This window comes from Thalassophryne amazonica, chromosome 18 (genome assembly GCF_902500255.1).
Source record: "Thalassophryne amazonica chromosome 18, fThaAma1.1, whole genome shotgun sequence".
Classification (NCBI taxonomy): Eukaryota; Metazoa; Chordata; class Actinopteri; order Batrachoidiformes; family Batrachoididae; genus Thalassophryne; species Thalassophryne amazonica.
This window is the reverse complement of record NC_047120.1, coordinates 49,314,560-49,338,589: the sequence shown is the minus strand read 5'-3', so window position 1 is coordinate 49,338,589 and position 24,030 is coordinate 49,314,560. Positions and strand designations below refer to the sequence as shown.

General features: G+C 40.6%; 1 protein-coding gene across 1 annotated transcript in view; it reads left to right on the top strand.

Annotated features, from left to right (window-relative positions):
* Positions 1–24,030, top strand: part of LOC117530861 (protocadherin-15-like) — a 520,141-nt gene that overhangs the window by 436,934 nt on the left and 59,177 nt on the right. The window contains 5 exon segments of the mRNA XM_034193803.1: positions 4,819–4,907; positions 5,857–6,033; positions 7,167–7,385; positions 15,465–15,473; positions 18,397–18,507. Coding sequence (XP_034049694.1) covers positions 4,819–4,907; positions 5,857–6,033; positions 7,167–7,385; positions 15,465–15,473; positions 18,397–18,507 — 605 coding nt within the window.

The window sequence follows — 24,030 nt, the reverse complement described above, 5'->3', positions numbered from 1 at the left end:
TTGGGTCAACATGATGAATTTGCATTACTGTTACTTAATTACCATAGGTGAGGCCAGCTAGATCTGTAAGGGTAAATGTAGCAAAAAAAAAAAAAAAAAGCAAGTCCCTTTGGCTGCTCACTTGTTGCACTCGGGGTCACTACATCAAACCCAAGGTGGATCTGCATAAATTGTGCTGATCCAACACAGCAAAGTGAAATTGACATGTAACTACTATTATTATTAAAAGTAGTTGTAACTACTTACATGGCAGGGGTGGTGGCCAAGTGGTTAGTGCGCTTGGTTTCAGTACGAAAGGTTCCTGGTTCAAACCCCACCTCCGCCACATTTCTCTGTGTAATGTGGAGTTGTGTCAGGAAGATCCACATCACATTTGCTGTGGCGACCCCAAACGCAAACAAGGGAGCAGCCAAAGGGACGTACTTTTTATTTTTGTTACATTTACCCTTACAAATCTAGTTGGCCTAAACCATGGTAATTGAGTAACAGTAACACAAATTCATCATGTTGACCCAGCAAATTTACACTTAGGTCACTCAGCAAAATTGTTTCTGACTAGGTTAATGCATTTTACTTAGTTGGAAATACTTTACATCATTTTTTTTATGTTCACTGAGCAAGTTTTTTTTTTTTTTTGAGTGTACCACTCTTTATACTGGGCATGTTGAAATTGTGCATTTGCACCCTGTTAAGTCATATTATGGAAAACACATTATCAGTTAACACATAGAGCCATGTCAGCTGTTCTTGACACTCATTATTACTGGCATCTATATACTAAGCGTGGCGGTCCCATTTTTTGTCCTCAATGTTCTCTGGATCTGCTCACCTCACACATCATCTCTACGATCTCAATCTTCCCTTATCCTCTATAGTTACGGACGCACATCATGTCTCTTTCACAAATCCCCTTAATTGTCCACTTTTTGCAGTTAATTAGAACTGCCGATCTGTGATATACAACCCCTGGCAAAAATTATGGAATCACCGGCCTCGGAGGATGTTCATTCAGTTCTTTTAATTTTGTAGAAAAAAAGCAGATCACAGACATGACACAAAACTAAAATCATTTCAAATGGCAACTTTCTGGCTTTAAGAAACACTATAAGAAATCAGGAAAAAAAATTGTGGCAGTCAGTAACGGTTACTTTTTTAGACCAAGCAGAGGGAAAAAATATGGAATCACTCAATTCTGAGGAAAAAATTATGGAATCATGAAAAACAAAAGAACGCTCCAACACATCACTAGTATTTTGTTGCACCACCGCTGGCTTTTATAACAGCTTGCAGTCTCTGAGGCATGGACTTAATGAGTGACAAACAGTACTCTTCATCAATCTGGCTCCAACTTTCTCTGATTGCTGTTGCCAGATCAACTTTGCAGGTTGGAGCCTTGTCATGGACCATTTTCTTCAACTTCCACCAAAGATTTTCAATTGGATTAAGATCCGGACTATTTGCAGGCCATGACATTGTGTCTTATGTGTCTTTTTGCAAGGAATGTTTTCACAGTTTTTGCTCTATGGCAAGATGCATTATCATCTTGAGAAATTATTTCATCATCCCCAAACATCCTTTCAATTGATGGGATAAGAAAAGTGTCCAAAATATCAGCGTAAACTTGTGCATTTATTGATGATGTAATGACAGCCATCTCCCCAGTGCCTTTACCTGACATGCAGCCCCATATCATCAATGACTGTGGAAATTTACATGTTCTCTTCAAGCAGTCATCTTCATAAGTCTCATTGGAACGGCACCAAACAAAAGTTCCAGTATCATCACCTTGCCCAATGCAGATTCGAGATTCATCGCTGAATATGACTTTCATCCAGTCATCCACAGTCCACGATTGCTTTTCCTTAGCCCATTGTAACCTTGTTTTTTTCTGTTTAGGTGTTAATGATGGGTTTCGTTTAGCTTTTCTGTATGTAAATCCCATTTCCTTTAGGCGGTTTCTTACAGTTCGGTCACAGACGACTCCAGTTTCCTCCCATTCGTTCCTCATTTGTTTTGTTGTGCATTTTCGATTTTTGAGACATACTGCTTTAAGTTTTCTGTCTTGACGCTTTGATGTCTTCCTTGGTCTACCAGTAGTGAGTTTAGACACAGCTGACTGTGAACAACCAACATTTTTTGCAACATTGCGTGATGATTTACCCTCTTTTAAGAGTTTGATAATCCTCTCCTTTGTTTCAATTGACATCTCTCGTGTTGGAGCCATGATTCATGTCAGTCCACTTGGTGCAACAGCTCTCCAAGGTGTGTTCACTCCTTTTTAGATGCAGACTAACGAGCAGATCTGATTTGATGCAGGTGTTAGTTTTGGGCATGAAAATTTACAGGGTGATTCCATAATTTTTTCGTCAGAATTGAGTGAGTCCATATTTTTTTCCCTCTGCTTGGTCTAAAAAAGTAACCGTTACTGACTGCCACAATTATTTTTCCTGATTTCTTATAGTGTTTCTTAAAGCCAGAAAGTTGCCATTTGAAATGACTTTAGTTTTGTGTCATGTCTGTGATCTGCTTTTTTTCTACAAAATTAAACAACTGAATGAAAATCCCCCGAGGCCGGTGATTCCATAATTATTGCCAGGGGTTGTACCACCAATTTCCGCCAGATGGCATTTTCATGTAGTAAGTATGAATCTGTCCAGCTTACATGTCTGACATTCCTTACATTGTCACCGAGCACTGCTTTTTTGTCTGTATTTCATCAAGGTAGGTCATTGAAAATGATCTGAAGATGTTTTCTAGAGCAAATCCACAGATTCCAAATCTGCCATCACATTTGCACCAGCTGTTATGGTTCAGGCACTACGGGCCCTGTTTTGATGCTGAAAATAACGCTCGACAAGCCTCCCCCCAAAAAATGCATAAAACAGTATAGTTTTGTGAAAGCATTGCTTCTTAATTATTGCAAACAAATGTCAGCATGTTTTTATTACACTTTCTTTCTTGCCTTGAATTTCGTGCATTCTCATAGTTTATTATAATCTGTCATTCCCATCATACTTCAGTATACTCTAGGTGGTGCTGTTACCGCTGCAAATGTCTTTTGCTGCCGCCTGGTGTTGTGATAGATATATTTTAACAACTTCATAGCATGATCAGAAAAAAAATTAAGTGTTACATCCATTTTTGTTACACTACAGAGTCAGTCATTTCATAATTATTAGGACTTAAAAGAAGATGAAGTTTAATGCTGTGTTTACACATGGGCAAGACGCATTACGAATGTCATATTTGCATCATTCTTAGCACATTCCTGACATTCTTAATGTGACTTAATGCATCTGAATAGGTTTCTTAATGCGCGCTGTGCTTAGTGCGTGTTGGTGCGTGATATTCATGGAGCATGTTTTTGGCTGTCAAAAAAAATCTTCCACGAATGTCACACGCCACCCTCATTTTGCCTCATGTGGAGGTCGCAACTGAGCGTGTTGATCCGTCTCGATTAGTGGTGATCCTTAATAGAGCATGACAGCGTTCTTCTCTGATGTGCGCACAATTAAACCCTGCGGCACCGCATTCAGTTTCATTGCTGCAGTATGCTGAAGAAGGACAGTGAAGCCAAGTTGGCTTAAAGTCTCGTTCCAATGCTCATCAGCGCACTCCTGTAGGTGTTCCACCTGCTGCTGCATGTGCCTGATGTTTGGGAAAACAAGTGAGATGAGAGCCGCGTGGAGCCACACATCTGGCTCTCTCTGTCTCCTCCTCCTCTCTGCACCACTCCATGGCAAGTAAGGATGCAGTCACAAAGTTCTTCTATTGTGGATTTTGAGGAGAAAACTGGAGTGATCTGAATTGTTCAGCAGCTGACAGTTGGATGAATATGGGTGTGTGTGGGTGTGGAGACAATTCGCCTCATTTGCAATGTGACAGAACTTAATGCGCTGTTACGCGCAACAGCGCAGAACATTATTCTTGACCGTGCGTAATGGTTACTGATAATTCTCCAGCAACACGTGCCATTAATCATAATGCGTGGTAACAGGTTGCAGCAGTTACTGAGGACACCTGATGCCTCTGCCTCAAATCATCACATTCGTGATCAGCTTCCAAGATTGTATACTTCATGGCATTCGTGACTTGCCATTGTTATGTGTAAACGTAGCTTAACCTTCTTAAATAAGGGCTCAGTGTGTCTGTTGTAGCTGCTACTTCAAAATGCTTTGAAAGCTTTCGTTTGGAAGCTAATACGTTGTCTCAGTATACTGCTGCACACTTTCCCAGGTCAGTGACTCACGATTAGTACACGAAGGACGGGTACTTTGCTAGTCCTGAATATTTGTATTAATTATTATTATTATTATTATTATTATTATTATTATCTGTAGAAACAAATCTGTCATCATCGGGTGTGTGATTGCTATTTACTCAGCATCTACAAACACTAGATGCTCCAAAATGTACATAATAATTCCTCACTTACTCCGGTTGATCCTTCAAGGAGTCACATTTTGAGAGGACAGATACCTTGAGCCTCAAATAATATAATTTTCTCCACATTGAGTAAAATTTGAGCCACAAAACTTGGCAAACATAAAGAATAGTCTTCTCTTTACAATTCCTTTTTTGGTTTTAATTACTTAATGCCATAATGTTGATATTTTCTGATGGGTCCAAGCCTAAATTGTGAGGGCATGGCTTGCCACTGTGAGAAACTCTCATTTGCCAGGATTTTAAAACAAAATTATGAATATAGTGTAATGTAATATTATGTGCCTTAGTGAAAATATTTCTCTGATTGCTTTTCTTGTTTACAGCCCCTCTTGCATGATTAAATTAAGTGTGTTTCCACTGTCTGTTGTTCAGGTGTCAGTTGTGAACCAGCTGGATATGCAGGTGGTCGTATTGAATGTTCCTCCAACTATAGTGGAGATAAACAAAGATGAGCTGCTCAGGTGACTTGATTTAATGATATTCTTTCATTTCACTTATTCCTCCTGAAAACCACTTTGTCTTCTCAGTAGGTGTCTGACATAATATTTTACATCTTCATCCCACATTTGTGTGAACACAAAGGGGTCAAGTTGTACCCCAAAGATGAGCAATTTCCGGGATTATTTTTGGCTTCTCTCACTTAAATAAATGCATCTTCATATCTTCACAAATGTATTTGAGTCAGTGCAGCAAGAAGCTCGAGCATAAAAAAAAAAAAAAAAAAATAGACCATCTGTGTGGAGAAAATAGTGGAGGCAGAGAAAGGAGCTGCACTTGTTTCGGATGTGAGTTTGATTTCCATGAGTCACAGAGCCGATGTTTGCAGAAGCACTACGTGTTTCAGTGATCAGATACAACAGGCTCGATAAAGCTGTCTGGTGACAGGTGCACTGCTGGTGTAAGCATAACTGTGCATTCACTTTATCATGGTAAATCCACTTTCTTTCACTCTGTATGCTACACTGGTCTCTGAAAATCCTCACAACCCCACAAGTGTGTCTGTCACTAACTGTTTTTGTTTTTTTTAGATAATAGTTGTGTACATATGTGCATATTTGTGCACTTACTTGCATAGTGTGAAGCCAAAATTCAGCAATTAAGAGAAAATTTGCATTCACAGAAAATGCAAAATATTACCACAATAATGTGAACGTAGTTTTAGACCAGTGGTGTCCAAAGTGTTCCAGAAAGGGCCGAGAGGGTGCAGGATTTCTTCTTTGCAGCCACTGACTCCAGCAGATGATTTTTTTTCACTGATAAACTCATTCCATCTGCTCAAAGTGATGTTAATAATGATGATGTTAAAACTTGCCACTGTTTTAAACAGTTGTCATTACGAAAACATCTTACTTAAACTGTCATCGTGTGTCTCTGTCCATCTTTATTTAAATATATATGTATATTTCTCAGCATTGTGGAAAGCTTTGTCCAGGAGCAGGTTCCAGGAGCTAAATTAATTGTGGAAACTATTGGGCCACATCGGCAAGGCAACGGAACGGAAAAAGAAGATTACAGCAAGTCAGACCTCATGGTTTATGCCATTGACCCACTGACAAACAGAGCCGTGTCCAGACAGGAACTCTACAAGTAAGGACTTAATTGTTAGAAAGCCATAAAAGTCAATTCTTTAAGTTGAAACAAGACTGCTTCTCAGTTATTTTGTTACGCCCCCTGCCCCCCAGGAAGAAGAAAACATTTCGCGCCCCCCGCCCCACTCTCCGCCGTGACTATAAACAGTATCATTTGTCCATAAAATTGTTATAAGTACACCTCTGCGTAACATTGTATCCTTAGTAACATTAAAGAAAAAAAAGAAAGAACTTTAGTTCATCTTAAAGCAAAGAATAACTTTATTAATATTGTTTTTTAGTCTGTAACAGAAACAAATTGCATCACTTTGCTTGAAATAAAAAAAAATCCTTAAACTATAAACATTTTTTGACCGATTGCCATTTGATACTGAAAAACAAAATGAAATAAAATCAATAAATAATAATAAATTCAAACTGATCAGAACACTTATTCAGGAGCACAATATAAACCACTTTAACAGACAAAACAAAAATAAATAAAACAATTTGTGCTGATTTTTTTATGATTATTTTTTGTGATTTTCATTTATTTTTTTATTCGTTTTTATTTTTGCAGCATGACAGCGACCGTGTCTACTGCTGCTCGGCTCCTCTGCTAAGGTGCTATGATGCTAACGGTGCTCTCTGGTTTACTGAAGCAGCATTCACAAAGCGGGATGATTGCTGGCAATTTTTGGCACATTTTCGCTGAAAAAAACTCAAGCGGGTTGTCTGTGTGATTGGGGTGTAACGTCTTTAAATGAGGCCTTAATGTATGTGGCTTCATGCTGTCCGCTGCCAACATTTTAAGACACAGTGGTCTTTCCTCGTCTCCCACCGTAGTGTGAAAAAAACCCTACATAGAGCTGTGTTCCATTATGCTAGAGTTCTCAATACTCCCTGCGCACACTCTGATAGTGAGCGCGCCACTGCCACCTACTGTAGTGGATGTGCAATTATACTTTTTTCTAGTATGGGAAAAAAGCATGTTCCTCACAGTCCCCCCCCCCCCCCCCCCGGCATCGCACCGCACTCCCCCAGGGGGGCGTGCCCCACTATTTGAGAAGGACTGACTTAACCTAACCTGACTTTTGAAGTAGATGTCACATGTTTTACGTCATGGTCTCAGTCAGTGTTTTTCATTCAAAGGTTCCTTGATGGGAGACTTCTGGACATCAACAAGGCATTTCATCCCTACCTTCCCAATGGTGGGCGCATTCTGGAAATTCGAACTCCTGAAGTAGTGTCCTGTGCAAAGAAAGCTGTCCAAACAGTGGGCTACACAGAGGGAGCACTGCTGGCTCTGGCTGTTATTATTATCATCTGCTGTGTTCCTGCCATAATGATTGTCATTATCACTTACAGGCAGTAAGTATGCTGCATGGTCAGTCATTTTCACATAGGAATATATGAAAATGTACACTTTTGAATGACTCAGAATTGTTGTTTACATACTGTTTGAATCACGTACATACTGTTGGGGTAACCCCTGGTTTGTCCTGTAAAAATGCCGCCATGGAAGTACCACTTGTATTCGTAAATCAATGAAACAGAAGATACTTTTCAGTTTCCCTGCGCGATTGTTGATGGAAGACGGATGACCAGGTTTCAGTCTATTTCTCAGTTGACCTCGTCATTTATTACAGAGAATCAGCCAAAGTAACAGTAACAGAGTCTCTGGGTTCATGCTTAGTTTGCCTTAGCAATCGGACAGAGTCTGGGGAGCTGTCAGGTGCTCTGAGCAGAACCCCGTTTATTGGGGGCACCAAGGGGGGGCTTGGGGGGAGCTTAAGCACCCCCAATAATGAGCCAAGCCTCTCTCAGCTCCCCCAGTAATTCTGCCAATAATGTGAATAGCGACTGACATACGAGGTCTGTTAGAAAAGTATCCGACCTTTTTATTTTTTTCAAAAACCATATGGATTTGAATCACATGTGATTGCATCAGCCAAGCTTGAACCTTCATGCGCATGCGTGACTTTTTTCACGCCTGTCGGTTGCGTCATTCGCCTGTGAGCAGGCTTTGTGTGAGCAGTGGTCCACCCTCTCGTCGTTTTTTTATTGCGAATAAATGTCTGAACGATTTGGAGCTTTGCTGCATCAATTTTTTTCCAGAAACTGTGAGAGACCTCCAGGTGGACACCAATCGGAAAATTAATATGGCTTTCAGGGATGATTTTGTGGGGATTACACAGATTAAGGAGTGTTACTGCCGCTTTAAGGACGGCCCACAGCGTCTGAGAGCACGCCACGCTCCGAGCGCCGATCGACAGGCTCACACCCCGCTGAAACAACCAGATCATTTCCAACGTGAAGGCTTTGTTGATCCGGGATGTCATCTGACTTTCACAAAAAGGCAGGAGACGTGGACATCAGCACTTTTTCGGCACATTCCACTGTTACAGGAGTTTTTTTCATGGAAAGAAAAGCGGAGGATTGCGCCACCGTGCCGTTCATGGCATGGGACAAAACCACCTCCGTGTTGGTCTCACAGGATGGCTTTCAGGTGGCTTTCAGTTGGCTTCTGGTTGCTTTTCAGTCGTGTGATTATCCGAGAAATTGAGCATGAGCTGGACATGCCCCAACATGTCCTGTGAGGCTTCATCACGGCGTTTTTGTGGATCTCAACTGCAGTTTTGCGCTGAGAATGTCTCAATATTGCGTAACTGATCAAAGTGATGAATGTGTGTGTTCGGTGATCCACCAATGCCGAATCACCCTTCACAAACAGAATTTTCATTTTTGCAAATAAACATTTATTTGTAAAAACCCACACACAAGTTACAAATCAGAAATTTGTGTTTGTGGATCACAAAGCACGTGTACAAATCAAAGGATATTTGTAAATCACCCTCTGTGCATTTGCAAGTAGTAATGAGACAAACTTATCTCCATACTCCAAAAATGTAGGTTTCCTAAATATTTATTACAGGCACTCTTAAAACTTCACTTATCTTTATAATTTTATTACTGGTAAATTTTAGAATTGATTTAGATGAGATATATTTATTATCTCACAGGAATATATCACAATTATCTGGGAACTACTTTTTGCGCAGGAATTCATCAAGCACGTCAGCCGCAGCCGTGCACTAACACACAATATACAGAAGCTGTATATCATTGTTCAGCCAAAACCTCGGTGTTAAATTGGCAATAAATCTTTGATATAGACGATTTGTGTAAGGTTGATTCCATGCATTGTCTTGAGCACCATTTCAATGAATTCAGTTTGTATACCTATGTGCAAGTTTACTGAACTTGCAATCATTCTAAGTGATGTGTGTGTGCATTGATACCACATTTTAGAGGAGCATGGGTGATTAAAACATATACCTTGGTATTTATAAAGCAATTTACTATATATTGTTCATTTTGATGAAATTTTGTGGAGCCCCTCCAACTTTTACCCCAGCCCCACCAACAACCCCGTCCACTGACCCCGTCTATCTCTCCCTCAACCCATATATCCTATCCCTGAGTTCCTGTTCTAGACATTGCGTCACTACCCTAAGATGTTGTATTTTTTCTTGATTTGTCCACTTCTCGTTCACGCGCAGTGCAGTCATCCATCACTCGCTGATCGCATCCTTCTTTTACCTAATAAGGACTGATCATGCACTCACCATGCAGCTTCCAGCCGCCCCTTCAGGCAGTCACACATCCATGCACAATCAGCTCTCACTCGCACATGTGAGATTACTCATAGAAGGACCACCTTTGGTCAGAATATGTTATCCATTAAAGGTGGGCAAGCTTGGAACAACCTCTCAGTCACAATCAGGGAGAGCACCACTTTCATTACTTTCAAAGGACAGTTGAAAGCTTGGTCACTGGCACATCAGACATGCAACCATTTGTAGCCTAAAACACAATTCAACTGTGGAGACACCACTCGAGTTTCTTTTTCAGTTATATGTACACAATACTCATGATTGGGTGTAAAAGGAGCATCCCCAAAAGTCTCTGCCGTTGACAAGCTAAGATGGGGTGAGGATCACCACTTTGTGAACAACGGCATGAAAAAATAGTCCAACAGTTTAAGAACAATGTTTCTCAGTGTTCAATTGCAAGGAATTTAGGGATTCCACCATCTACAGTCCATAATATAATCAGAAGATTCAGAGAATCTGGAGAACTTTCTACACATAAGCGGCAAGGCCGAAAACCAACATTGAATGCCCGTTACCTTCGATCCCTCAGGCGGCACTGCATTAAAATCCGACATCATTGTGTAAAGGATCTTACCACGTGGCCTCAGGAACACTTCAGAAAACCATTGTCAGTTAACACAGTTCGTTGCTACATCTACAAATGCAAGTTAAAACTCTACCATGCAAAGTGAAAGCCATACATCAACAACATCCAGAAATGTCGCCGGCTTCTCTGGGCCCGAGCTCATTTGAAATGGACAGACACAAAGTGGAAAAGTGTGCTGTGGTCTGATGAGTCCACATTTCAAATTGTTTTTGGAAATCATGGACATTGTGTCCTCTGGACAAAAGAGGAAAAAGACCATCCAGATTGTTACCAGCGCAACGTTCAAATGCCAGCATCTGTGATGGTATGGGGGTGTGTTAGTGCCCATGGCATGGGCAGTTTACACATCTGTGATGGTACCATCAATGCTGCACTGTAAAAAGTTTTAGTTGCCTCAACTTAAAAAAATGAGTGAACTAGTTGCACTAATTATTTTGAGTTCTACCTACTCTTCCATTAGTCATGTCAACATAAAAACAGGTTTTTTTTTATGTTGACACCATTTTTTTAAGTTGAGGCAACTAAACATTTTTTACAGTGTGAAAGGTATATCCAGGTTTTGGAGAAACACATGCTGCCATCCAAGCAATGTCTTTTTCAGGGACGTCCCTGCTTATTTCAGCAAGAAAATGCCAAGACACATTCTGCACGAGTTACAACAGCGTGGCTTCAAAGTAAAAGAGTGCGGGAACTAGACTGGCCTGCCTGCAGTCCAGACCTGTCACCCATTGAAAATGTGTGGTGCATTAAGAAGCGCAAAATACAACAACGGAGACCCCAGACTGTTGAACAACTGAAGTTGTACATTAAGCAAGAATGGGAAAGAATTCCACCTACAAAGCTTCAACAATTAGTGTCCTCAGTTCCCAAACGCTTATTGAGTGTTGTTAGAAGGAAAGGTGATGTAACACAGTGGTAAACATACCACTGTCCCAGCTTTTTTTGAAACGCTGCAGGCATCCATTTCAAAATTAGCAAATATTTGCACAAAAACAATAAAGTTTATCAGTTTGAACATTAAATAACTTGGCTTTGTGGTGTATTCAATTGAATATAGGTTGAAGAGGATTTGCAAATCATTGTATTCTGTTTTTATTTACATTTTACACAACGTGCCAACTTCATTGGAATCGGGGTTGTACATGTAACTATGTCCATTAATATGCACTGTCCCATTTCAAAGAAACATACATACATGTTGTTGCTGGGAATACATTCCACAGTAAGCACATCTTGTTTTCTACCCGAGAGATTACCATAGACTTGCACACAATGTCAACATACCTTATCCTCTTTCAATTAGCCACAAATGTGTCACACAGTTTCAGTTATCAACCATACAGAAAAACAGGTCACACAGTAGGCAAATTCAGCAGAACACATTCAAACATGATCATATACAATGAGTACATCATTCATTAATTATGTTAACAATACCAACAACAGATCAAGCCCAAATTGTCACCCAACACCACTAAAAAAACACTTTCAAAATAATAATTAAATCTACATGTTCCACATATATTTTGTGCCATACCTAAACTAAGAAGCATATAAGTTTTCAATTTTGCTTTGGGATGCAAATTAGATAAATTGTTAGAAAATATGAACTATTTGATAATTAATTCTTGAGGTATTTTGTTGAAAAATGGTAGCACGTCTCAAGTATAACTCTAGGACCCCTGATGGATAACACAAATGTGTCAACCCCTTCCAAATTTGACAGAGGTGCCCCAATTCTTGCAATCCTAACACCCTTTGTTTACATTAAATTGGGACTCTAGCTTTATTATTGAGAGAACATATAGTGTAAGAGTAAAAGATATAAACAGTCACTGTGTCTTATCTGTATTTTAAATAATTACCATATTTTCCGGACTACATGTCACACCGACATATTATTCACATTTGTCCAAATATGCATCATAAACAGGAAAAATACATGTAGACGTTAGTTGGTCTCTAAGTCACATTTATTTTTTGAAACATGGTACTACCATTTCTTCCAACAAGAAGTGAAATGATTTTAATCAGCGCATTATTTATTCATAATGCAAACACCACATCAGCAAGCAGAGGCTAATGTGCTCATTAATATTTGTGTACAAGGCACAAAGGACCCAAGCAAACTCCTTCTTGTCACCATGAAAATGATGAAAATGTCAAAGCTAAATGTGAATATTTACCTTGGCCTAGTTGCCCTCCTCGTTGTGCTCTGGCTGTTCCACAAAGTGCAGAGAACTGAATGGTATGAATTTTATTCTCTCTCTTTAGTCAATAGGTTGTACCCTTTCTTTTTATGAAAGAGCATGGCCTGTCAGTTTGAGAGCATGATTTTTCTATGGCTGATGCTGTGACCCTGATCCATGCATTTATCTCTTCTAGATTGGACTACTGTAATGTTCTATTTTCTGGTTTACTGCAGTCTAGCATTAGGGGTCTTCAATTGGTTCAAAATGCTGCAGCCAGACTTTTGACACGAAGCAGAAAGTACAACCACATTACACCCATTTTGGCATCCCTTCACTGGCTTCCTGTCCCATTGAGATCAGATTTTAAGGTTCTGCTACTAACCTATAAAATTATTCATGGTCTGGCACCTCCCTACCTAGCTGACCTAATTAAACCTTACGTACCGGCCCAGGCTTTACATTCTCATGGTGCAGGACTACTTTGTGTCCCTAAGGTGAATAAGAAGTCTGCGGGTCACAGAGCGTTCTCTTATCATGCCCCTGTTCTGTGGAATGATCTCCCTGCGTCAATAAAACAGTCAGATTCTGTGGAGACTTTCAAGTCCCAACTTAAGACGCACTTATTTTCCCTTTCATATGGCTAGCATACTGGTACAGTTTTGTTTTACGCTTTTTACTCTTTTAATTCATTTATTAGTAATTGGAGCGGTTTGTGGCCTCAACTTTACCTAAATTCTGGGTCTTTTAGTGACATTTAGGGCTAGCGGCCAGCGATCACCTTAGTATTTCTTTATTTTTCTTGTTGTTTAATGTTGGCAAATTATGCAGTATTTTTTGTCTTTCTAATGCCTGATTCTGTTTTTTCTCTGTTTAAGATGCAGCTCCATCCAGAGATGGGAGTTGTATTTGTGTTGGCGATCCTCCTGTCCTGTGCGCCAACAGCATTTCTTGTATATTCATCCGTGAATTGTTCTGTAATTTGTGTCTGTAGCATGGCCCAAGCAGAAGGTCACCCCTTTGAGTCTGGTCTGCTTGAGGTTTCTTCCTCAGAGGGAGTTTTTCCTTACCACTGTTGCTCTGGGGGTTGGTAAGTTTAGACCTTACCTGTGTGAAGTGCTTTGAGGCAACTCTGTTGTGATTTGGTGCTATATAAATGAAAATAAATTGAAATAGAAAAATTGTATGACACTCTATGGTAAATCTGTGTGGCGTAAACAGTTCTCAAAATCTGAGTGACTGTGCAAGAAGGTATCGAGTGAGGAAAGCCACCAAGACACCCAAACAACCCAGTAGAATTTATATGAGTGAAGTGAATGCGCCGAAAGCGCCGGTGTAAGCTCGCTCATGGTACAGGGAGGTCCAAACAGGAAGCGCCAAATTTTGAATCCACAGTGAAATAGGAAATGTTAAATGTTGGACACTTCCTGGATCCACACTTCATAGACTGACAATAGAGTAGATCTCACAGGAATTCACTGGAAAGTCAACACTGAAAATGACAAATTTTCAGTCGAAACAGGAAATGTCAAATGTTGAGCACTTCCTGGAGCAACAGTACAGAAGATTAACCTGTTTTTCAGTATGTTGTTTTTGCTGTGGTATGTTTAATCTCAAAGGCAGAGGTCGCACACCCATTCCAGAAAGGGCCGAGAGGGTGCAGGTTTTCTTTACAACCACCTGTAGGTTTACAACCTACTGATTAACTGATTCCACCTGCTCAAAGTGATGTTAATAGGTGAAATCACCTGGTGTAGTGGGTGGTTGCAAAGAAAACCTGCACCCTTTTGGCCATTTCTGGATTGAATTTGAGACCTCTGCTCTAAGGTTTTTGTGTAACTTTTTGTTTGTCTCAATTTTTAAAAAAGATAAAAAGGAAATTTCGCATGACTAGAGGAGATCTTGTGGGAATTCAGTGGCAAGTCAACACTGAAACAGGAAATGCTAAATGTTGAGTAGACACTGAAACCGGGAATGCTAAAGTAAGAGGCAGCGTGCACCTTGACGGCTCAGGAAGTCAGTCAGTGATTATTTATTGTGTAAATTACATGAAGATTTTTAGCCATGCCAATGCTCCCAGAAGCATTTACTGAAGAAAAAGTCTGAAGAACCTAAATGAGATGGTGAGGACTTTCCAAGTCATGTGAGAGGCAAATAAAGAAAATGCTTAAAATGGCAGAGGGTTAAGAGGGCTGTAGTTGGGGGAGGGGGCAAAGCTCCCCAGAAGCTGAAGGGTTTTAGCCATGCTAATGGTCCCCAGAGCCATTTACTGAAAAAAGTCTGAATAACCTAAATGAGATGGTGAGGCCTTTCCAGGCATGTGAGAGGCCCGAATTAAAAGCCCAAAATTACCACAACATTCATGCCCCCTGGTGAGTGTATGTAAACCTCCGACCGCAAGTGTAACAACACGGGGATGTCAATCTAATTGAATGTACTTGGTTTTAAATGGCATTAAAGGTTCTAAATCATGTAGAAAACAGTTTTCCTTCCATCATCTCTATCTCAGAAGAAGACCATGCAGACAACACTGACAGACTCTCCCAGAGGACGTCCTTTAGCAATATTTATCATTTTATCACCTGCATTATTCTGAACTGCTTCACATCCCACAGTCCTAATTCTCATAATTGGCTTAGCTAACCAACGTGAAAGACGATTAAGTTGATCTTTCTTCCAAACATACACGGCACACATATTTAAAGAGGCTGACCGCATTTTGAAGACAGGCTGTGATGGTGTGGAGAAAGGCATGCAATGACAGAGATGAAGAGAGGCAATGAGAGGAAAAATGAAAAAAATAGAATAAGAGGGTGACGATCATCTGCATAATAATCACATGTTGTTAAATGACAGTAATGAAGAGCAACTGTTTGTCCCTGTTTATGAATTATAATAAGCAAACCTGTTCAAACACCATGTGATTGATGATTCTAATCACTAATCTCCTCCTTTCTGTCTCTCTTTCTGCCTCATCTGCTGCGTCCATCACCAAAAGATTCAGAGAGTAAGTAGTCCTTTCATATTTCAGTGCTAAATTATCAACACCACCTTTCATGATGATAAATCATTTCTTTTCCGTGACGCTCACAGCGCATGAGCTCAGCACGACTGCTGGTATGTGGCAACAAATAATTAAATTCAGATTTTTATGGAAATCTTCTGCAACAGTGACTGATTGTGTACAATATGTACGAGTGTGGTCATGTGAAGAGTGCATGTCGTGAAGGTGATGAGTGGAAATGAATATTTAAAATATTTCAATAAACCAGGGAAATATTTTTCTTAAAGAAGTTTAAGGGAACAGTGTGAAATCACAGTAAATGGAAACTTGGGCTTTCTGAGTCATTTAAGCACAGCCTCATTGTGCAGCAGATAACTGAAACAATCCTGCAAATGGTGATGCAAGCACCAACGTCGGCACAAATGCTCCTTAGATGTTACTCTTTTGAAAAAACACTTGAATTTTCAATTGGCAGCCAGGTAGGGGTCAATTGAAGAATTCCACAGTGGTCAAAATTTAAAATGCTCCAGTGAAATTGAAAGCTACACTACATTATTTGTCTGATCATAAAGATTCCAAAATAGTATAGTTTGGACTATCTATGACTGAATGTTCAGGAGTTATGGGGTAAAAACAGCAAAAAAGAAAGAAAAAAAGAAAGAAAGGTGACAAAGGTCAGTTTCAGTTTGTACAGGGGTCAAAAGTTAAAGTTCCTTCAATTTTGGTAAAAAAAAAAAAAGTGATGCAAATTATTGGTTGAGCTAATAGGATTAATAAATGGAATAGTTTTGACTGTGTTGAATGTTTGGTCTCCAAAGTAAAGGTCAAACAAGGTCAACGTCCATTGGATTCTATGACATGTGACCTATGTTACCCCGTAACATGATAACTAAGCATGATACAAGGTCCAAACTATTCCTTTTTAAAGCCCTGTTAACTCAACTAATAATTTACATCATTTTTTTTTTTTTTTTACCAAAATTGGAGCAACTCTAACTTTTGACCCCTGTACAAACTGAAACTGACCTTTGTCACCATTTTTGCCGTCTTTACCCCATAACTCCTGAACATTCAGTCATACATAGTCCAAACTATACTTTTTGGAATCATTATGATCAGACAAATAATGTAGTGTAGGTTTCAATTTGATTGGAGCATTTTTAATTTTGACCGCTGTGTAATTCTTCAGTTGACCCCTACCTGGCCGCCCATTGAAAATTCAGGCGGCTCGCAGGTTTTTTCAAAAGAGTAATGTCTAAGGAGTATTTGTGCCGAATCTGATGCTTGTATCACCATTTGCAGGATTTTGCTCTAAATATTCTCTTAGCTGCTGCACTATCAGTGGCCACAAAGATCTGACTGCAATTGCTACCATGGTAACAGTTCAGTGTATCAATAGAGCCTATAGAAAGCTTTGTGTTACAAATAATTTGACACCATAGTTGAGTCCTGAAATACTACATAAACCCTCTCAGTATCTGGGTCAAGCAATCATAATTCTTTATTTGTTATCAATGAAGTGAAAGGTAGAAAAACACAGAGCTAACCTTGGTGTGTGTTGTATTGTTTTTTTTATTTAAAAATCTATTCTGCTGGTACATGTGGAGGTAGAAATCTGTTGCTTTAGTAAGTACAAGTAATCCAGTGTGTTGCTTCTACCTGTGGACCTAAAACAGGTAATTTCACTGATTTGCTCATCTACTGCCTGAAGAGCTAAACTAATTAGAATCAGCTGCTTTAGTAGGTGGATGGAACATATATGTTGTCAGACTCTACTTAATGAAGCCAGATTTTTCCACCTCTGGGTACATGTTGAAATATTGGGCTCTGGGGAGCTTTAGCATGGCAAAATCTCCCAAAATTTCCTGTATAATTTCCTGTATTGTCTATTGTGTTGGTAGCATGGCCCAAGCAGAGGGTCACCCCTTTGAGTTGTGTCTGCTTGAGGTTTCTTCCCCAAATCATCAGAGGGAGTTTTTGCTTACCACTGTTGCCTGTGTGCTTGCTCTAGGAGTTGGTAGGTTAGACCTTGCTTGTGTGAAGCACCTTGAGGCAACTTTGTTGTGATTTGGCGCTATATAAATGAAAATAAATTGAAGATTGAAATTCCCAGTGATTTGCAGGGAATCATAGGAATAATAGAGTCAGACAGTCAGTGAGTTAAAACCTGTTCCTATATATATGTTTTTTGACCATGAAGAACCAGGGGATAGTCTTGGTAGTGCCTGAACTGCCATGGAACTTTCACAAATCCTTGCTTTGTCTTACTGCCATCTTCAAGGCAATCCTGGGTGTTCTTGTATATTCCTGTCAACCACAACTGAGTCATACTAGAGTCTTGATGCCTTCCGTAGTTATGAGAGTCTAGATGGTGTAAGGATAAATCTGGGCAGTTCTTGTTTCAAACCTAACACATCGGCTTCTACATTGCAGTAAGGTCATGATCTTGTCTTTGTGAAGTCTTGTGAGTTGGCAGGATGTAGTCAACATTCGCCACAACAACTTGACATGGTGAATTCAGGTGCAGTCATGGTCAGAATTGTGGGAACAGGGCTTCAGTGAGTAACTCCATAAAGGTTATTGCATATTTTGTGTTCTGATAGAAACAGGTGAGGACCAGTGAACCTCTTATTTTGGGTCATGTTGGCTTTTTTAGAATTTTATATTAGCATTCTCAATGACCGTTACATAAAATTACTTATCAAGTTGCTTGTGAATCTTTGTTGCTAATTGCAGGGTCCTCGTGGCCACTAGAGGCCAGAGTTGCTTGCTGTGTATACAGATCAATGTGTTGTTGCAAAATGGAAAATCTTACATTTTTGGGGACTGTTTACACGTAATATTACCTCCTCACTAGCGTCTAAGGTTATGGATTAGCTCTAATGTTATACAGAATAACTGTCTATTCCCTCTCTGCTGTGTCCAGGTGTCAGGAAGAGTGTGCCAAAACAGCACGCATCCAGATGGCACTGCCAGCAGCCAAACCCGGAGGAGGCACAGCCAACAACCTGTATGAAGAGCTGGGTGACAATGCCATGTAAGTGAAGTGTGAAAGTGACACTCGTTCGCATTTCTGCAGCTCGTGAACCCCACCCCTGGTAGCATCTAGTGTGCTTTCATACACTCAACAAAAATATAAACGCAACACTTTTGGTTTGGCTCCCATTTTGTATGAGATGAACTCAAAGATCTAAAACTTTTTCCACATACACAATATCACCATTTCCCTCAAATATTGTTCACAAACCAGTCTAAATCTGTGATAGTGAGCACTTCTCCTTTGCTGAGATAATCCATCCCACCTCACAGGTGTGCCATATCAAGATGCTGATTAGACACCATGATTAGAGCACAGGTGTGCCTTAGACTGCCCACAATAAAAGGCCACTCTGAAAGGTGCAGTTTTATCACACAGCACAATGCCACAGATGTCGCAAGATTTGAGGGAGCGTGCAATTGGCATGCTGACAGCAGGAATGTCAACCAGAGCTGTTGCTCGTGTATTGAATGTTCATTTCTCTACCATAAGCCATCTCCAAAGGCGTTTCAGAGAATTTGGCAGTACATCCAACCAGCCTCACAACCGCAGACCACGTGTAACCACACCAGCCCAGGACCTCCACATCCAGCATGTTCACCTCCAAGATCATCTGAGACCAGCCACTCGGACAGCTGCTGAAACAATCGGTTTGCATAACCAAAGAATTTCTGCACAAACTGTCAGAAACTGTCTCAGGGAAGCTCATCTGCATGCTCGTCATCCTCATCGGGGTCTCGACCTGACTCCAGTTCGTCGTCGTAACCGACTTGAGTGGGCAAATGCTCACATTCACTGGCGTTTGGCACATTGGAGAGGTGTTCTCTTCACAGATGAATCCCGGTTCACACTGTCCAGGGCAGATGGCAGACAGCGTGCGTGGCGTGGTGTGGGTGAGTGGTTTTCTAATGTCAATGTTGTGGATCGAGTGGCCCATGGTGGCGGTGGGGTTATGGTATGGGCAGGCGTCTGTTATGGACGAAGAACACAGGTACATTTTATTGATGGCATTTTGAATGCACAGAGATACCGTGACGAGATCCTGAGGCCCATTGTTGTGCCATACATCCAAGAACATCACCTCATGTTACAGCAGGATAATGCACGGCCCCATGTTGCAAGGATCTGTACACAGTTCTTGGAAGCTGAAAATGTCCCAGTTCTTGCATGGCCGGCATACTCACCGGACATGTCACCTATTGAGCATGTTTGGGATGCTCTGGACCGGCGTATACAACAGCGTGTACCAGTTCCTGCCAATATCCAGCAACTTCGCACAGCCATTGAAGAGGAGTGAACCAACATTCCACAGGCCACAATTGACAACCTGATCAACTCTATGCATGAGGCAAATGGTGGTCACACCAGATACTGACTGGTATCCCCCCCCCAATAAAACAAAACTGCACCTTTCAGAGTGGCCTTTTATTGTGGGCAGTCTAAGGCACACCAGTGCACTAATCATGGTGTCTAATCAGCATCTTGATATGGCACACCTGTGAGGTGGGATGGATTATCTCAGCAAAGGAGAAGTGCTCACTATCACAGATTTAGACTGGTTTGTGAACAATATTTGAGGGAAATGGTGATATTGTGTATGTGGAAAAAGTTTTAGATCTTTGAGTTCATCTCATACAAAATGGGAGCAAAACCAAAAGTGTTGCATTTATATTTTTGTTGAGTGTAGATGTGGGAGCTTTGTAGTGTCCAGTGGTCCAGCAGCAGCATCATGCTTTATTTGTTGCTATCTAACAAACAAAACAACTGTGTCCTCAATTCCCTGCACAGTGTAGGGCTGCAGTCACAACACAACATCTTTATTTTTCCAGACTCTTTTGGTTTCACATAGCAGGTACTGCAAGAAAATGAAAGCAAACTTTGTATAAAGTAGAGCACTGCGCTTGTAGAACACAAACCTCTGCTAATATTAGTTGTCAATTCCACAAAATTTTACATCGTAAAAGATTTTCAAGGTCATTTTCAAGTGGCTTTTCAGAAGCTAAATTAGATGTGATCAAATGTCAGGAGTGTATATTTAGTTCATGCACTTGAATCAAAGTTTTTTTGTGGTGTTGTCAGGTTTTTTGTCTTTTTTCAACTTTCTCAGTTTCTCTTATCCACATAAAGCCTGATTTTGGAAAATGAAGTCTGAAAATATTTTAATTCCTTGTCCTGGCTGAAAAAAAGTCCCTCTGTGACACTGGTACTTTGCGTCACAGTTGCTCTGTCAGGCCATGGTTTCTGTGCCGAAGGTCATCCATCAGGTTATTGAGTTGCTGCGTCTTGCGTGTGTCAGGACCAGCGGCTACCCGGCACCTGGAGTGACTGAACCCACAATGCAAACTCCCAGACTAGGCTTTGGTGGAAGAGAAATCATGGTCTTTATTCCAGGCTTGGTTTTGGTACACATGTGGTCAGTCAGCTCAGCAGAAGTACTAGCAGTATTAGGCAGAGACGTAGTCTTAAATGAGCAGGGGTCAGAGGCACAAGCAAACACTGACATCTGGGGTGAGGCAAGACGCATGGTCGAAGAATACAGAGCAGGATTCGGAACATGGCAGAACAAACTTTGGACTGTGAAGGGAGCTGGAAAGTGTACGAAGACAACAATCTGGCAGGAGCGTGAAGGACTGAGGTTTAAATGCAGTTGTGCTAACCAGGATGTGAGATGAGGAACAGGTGGTGTTAACGAGGTGCAAGTGAGGAAAGATCTAGAAAGGGGCATGGCTAGTGAACAAAGATAATACACAGGCAAGATTGTGAGGAGGGGAGTGCACAAAGTGGAGTGATGTAATAGACAAAGACACGTGAGCTACTGCCAAGAGTGTGAGTGAAAGAAATGAGGCAGGTTCAGAGACGTGAAGTGAGAACATAATCAGATGGGTGTGAGGGAAACAGGGAACTATGAACCGAGGCTGATGACAGAATAGAACATAACAATGAATAGGAACATAGAATCGGTCATGAAGACGAGAACTAAAATTGGAACAGAAAATAATAAGCACAAAGAAAACTGCATGAGAACTGATTAGAGAATACATGGAAAATAAATACTGAAGCAAAACTGAACTGGCACTGATAAAGAAAATAAAGAGGTTAAACAAACTATGAATAAAACAGAACCCACATGATGACAGGAAACAAAACCCAACATTAAGCACAACAGATACCACCAACGAGAAAAGCAAAATAAACAAGTGATAAAAATGCAAACATAAACTGGCAGAACAAACTAGAATGGAATTGACAGTGGCAGAAGGATGAAAAGTAACAAAAAAAGTAACAAAGCAAAAGTAGAAGCGAGAATAACCACATCATGAAAATAACAATTAATACAACAAAGCTGGGGCAGATGGAGATGAACTAAATAAAGAGGCAAAATAAGGATTAAAGCACATGATGAAATTATCCCATGAACCACAAACAAATAAAATAAAATAAAATAATGCGAAAAATACTCAGTTTTGTCTCCATGGGTCGATTTCTGTCTGCACATGATGAAATTACCCATGATCCACAAACAAATAAAGTAAAATAAAATAATATGAAAATTACCCAGTTTTGCCTCCATGTGGAGTGGAAACATGCTCATCAATATTTAAATGTTACACCTGCCAATTGAAAGGGTTCCGCCTGCAGTGGAAATGTAACCGGCGTCAGACCTCAGGCTATCTGGGCAGGCAACATGTGATACACAAGCTAAGAAGCACTGTGGATCTTTGGTGAGATACTGAACTTGATATCTGCCAATATAGAAAAGTATTTCTCTTTAACATTTACAAAATCTAAGAAAAAAAAATGACAGACTTACAGAAATATGGCTGTCTGTGAACATATTCAGCCATCTTGAATTATTTTATTGGAGTAACCAGCCAGCAACACCATGCTAATGTCATGTTAACCTTCACTTTGGCAGTTGCTGTGTTGCATCGTTCATCATTTGCCTAAAATACACTTCTCTTCTATTTTGGCCCCGCCTTGGTGGCAGCATACACGTTGGTCGCTTATCGCTTTAAGACACCCACTCTGATTGGCATGACAGCTGGTTGCTTTGACTCAGTTTCTTGTAAGTAATGTGAACCAGGGGTGATGGGGTCCCAAACATGACAGCATTGTAAATAATGCTGTTGAACTGCCCTCTGTTGGACAAACTTTATAATGACACAATTTCCAAAAGCCAAAGTGGTTTTTGCATTGTTTATTTGGTAAAGTAAGTTTTCATAACTGCAAAAATAATGCCTGTGATCACGAAAGACTCATATCAGCTGATTTTATCAGCCAGTCTGCTACAAACACACAACAGATGGACTAAAATGTTTTTGCCCATTAAACTTTGTGCACTGTACCAGCAAAAAAAAATGTTATCGGACTGAAAGTTATCAGAAATAATTTTTTTGAAAGAGAATTGGTCTGATGATGGTTTTAAAACATCAGCTTCGATAATTATCGGTTATCGGATTATCTGAACTGTGCCCACCACTGGCCACGTCGAATCCTGGCCGAATATCCCGACTGTGCCTGAACACACCACGAGTCCACCTCGAGTGCTGCTGGAATATAGTTCATCGACCCAAAATCAGACCTCACTCGTACGGCAATGTAAGTGCATTCCTCATATTCTCACTGCATTCTGACGGCTGTCTACATAATCCTACATTTGTACTGCGTTCGGAGGCCAATGCGCACGCCATGTGCATGGATCATTCGGGATGGCTCAAAGTGCAGTATTCGGACGGCTGTCTTCCGCAATTCTTATTCCCCCCCAGATGTGGCATGAATATTGGTTTTTTTTTTATATTCCACCTGATTCGGCTTAATTGATGCTCATTCTTGCTAAGTGTGATGGGACCTTTAGAGACTCAAAGTTTCTTTTTGATCCAATTAGATTTGTTGTTGTTGTTGTTGTTGTTGTTCTGAGAATAACTAAAATAACTGCCTCAATGATGTATCCATTTGCTATAATGTACTAACAACAAAGGCTAGACAGGACACAATAGGCTTATTAGACTCCAAATTTCAACATCATCCAGTTCAAATTGACTGGAAACGTTGGTTTGGATTTTTGATCCATTTCATTGTCAAGTCTGCAAAGTTATTCCTTAAGCCTGGTTCACACGGGAAGATAATTAGGCTGATATCGGACCCGATCTTTCCCTTCTGACAATCTTAAGGACGCCCTGACAATCGTGATGACACTAAAGATAATCTTATCAGATATTCCTGTCGTGTGTGGTGTGTTTAGAGCGCTCTGATCTGCTCGGAAAGACGTCAGGGGCACTCCGATCACAAATCGGGGATATTCAACATGTTGGATTGCCTTGGCTGGATATCGTAGTGTGTGTGGTGTCCTCCGACCACAAACGAGCACGCAGCCTGCTGAATGTGATGTGCAGCCAATCATAAAGCAAGGTTATGGACGCACAGAGCGAAATCTAAAATCAAAAGTAGAAGCACTCGGAGAGCGCAAACCTCCGCCAAGGCCATAGGGTCACTGACGTCACATGGAATACCCTTTGGCAAAGA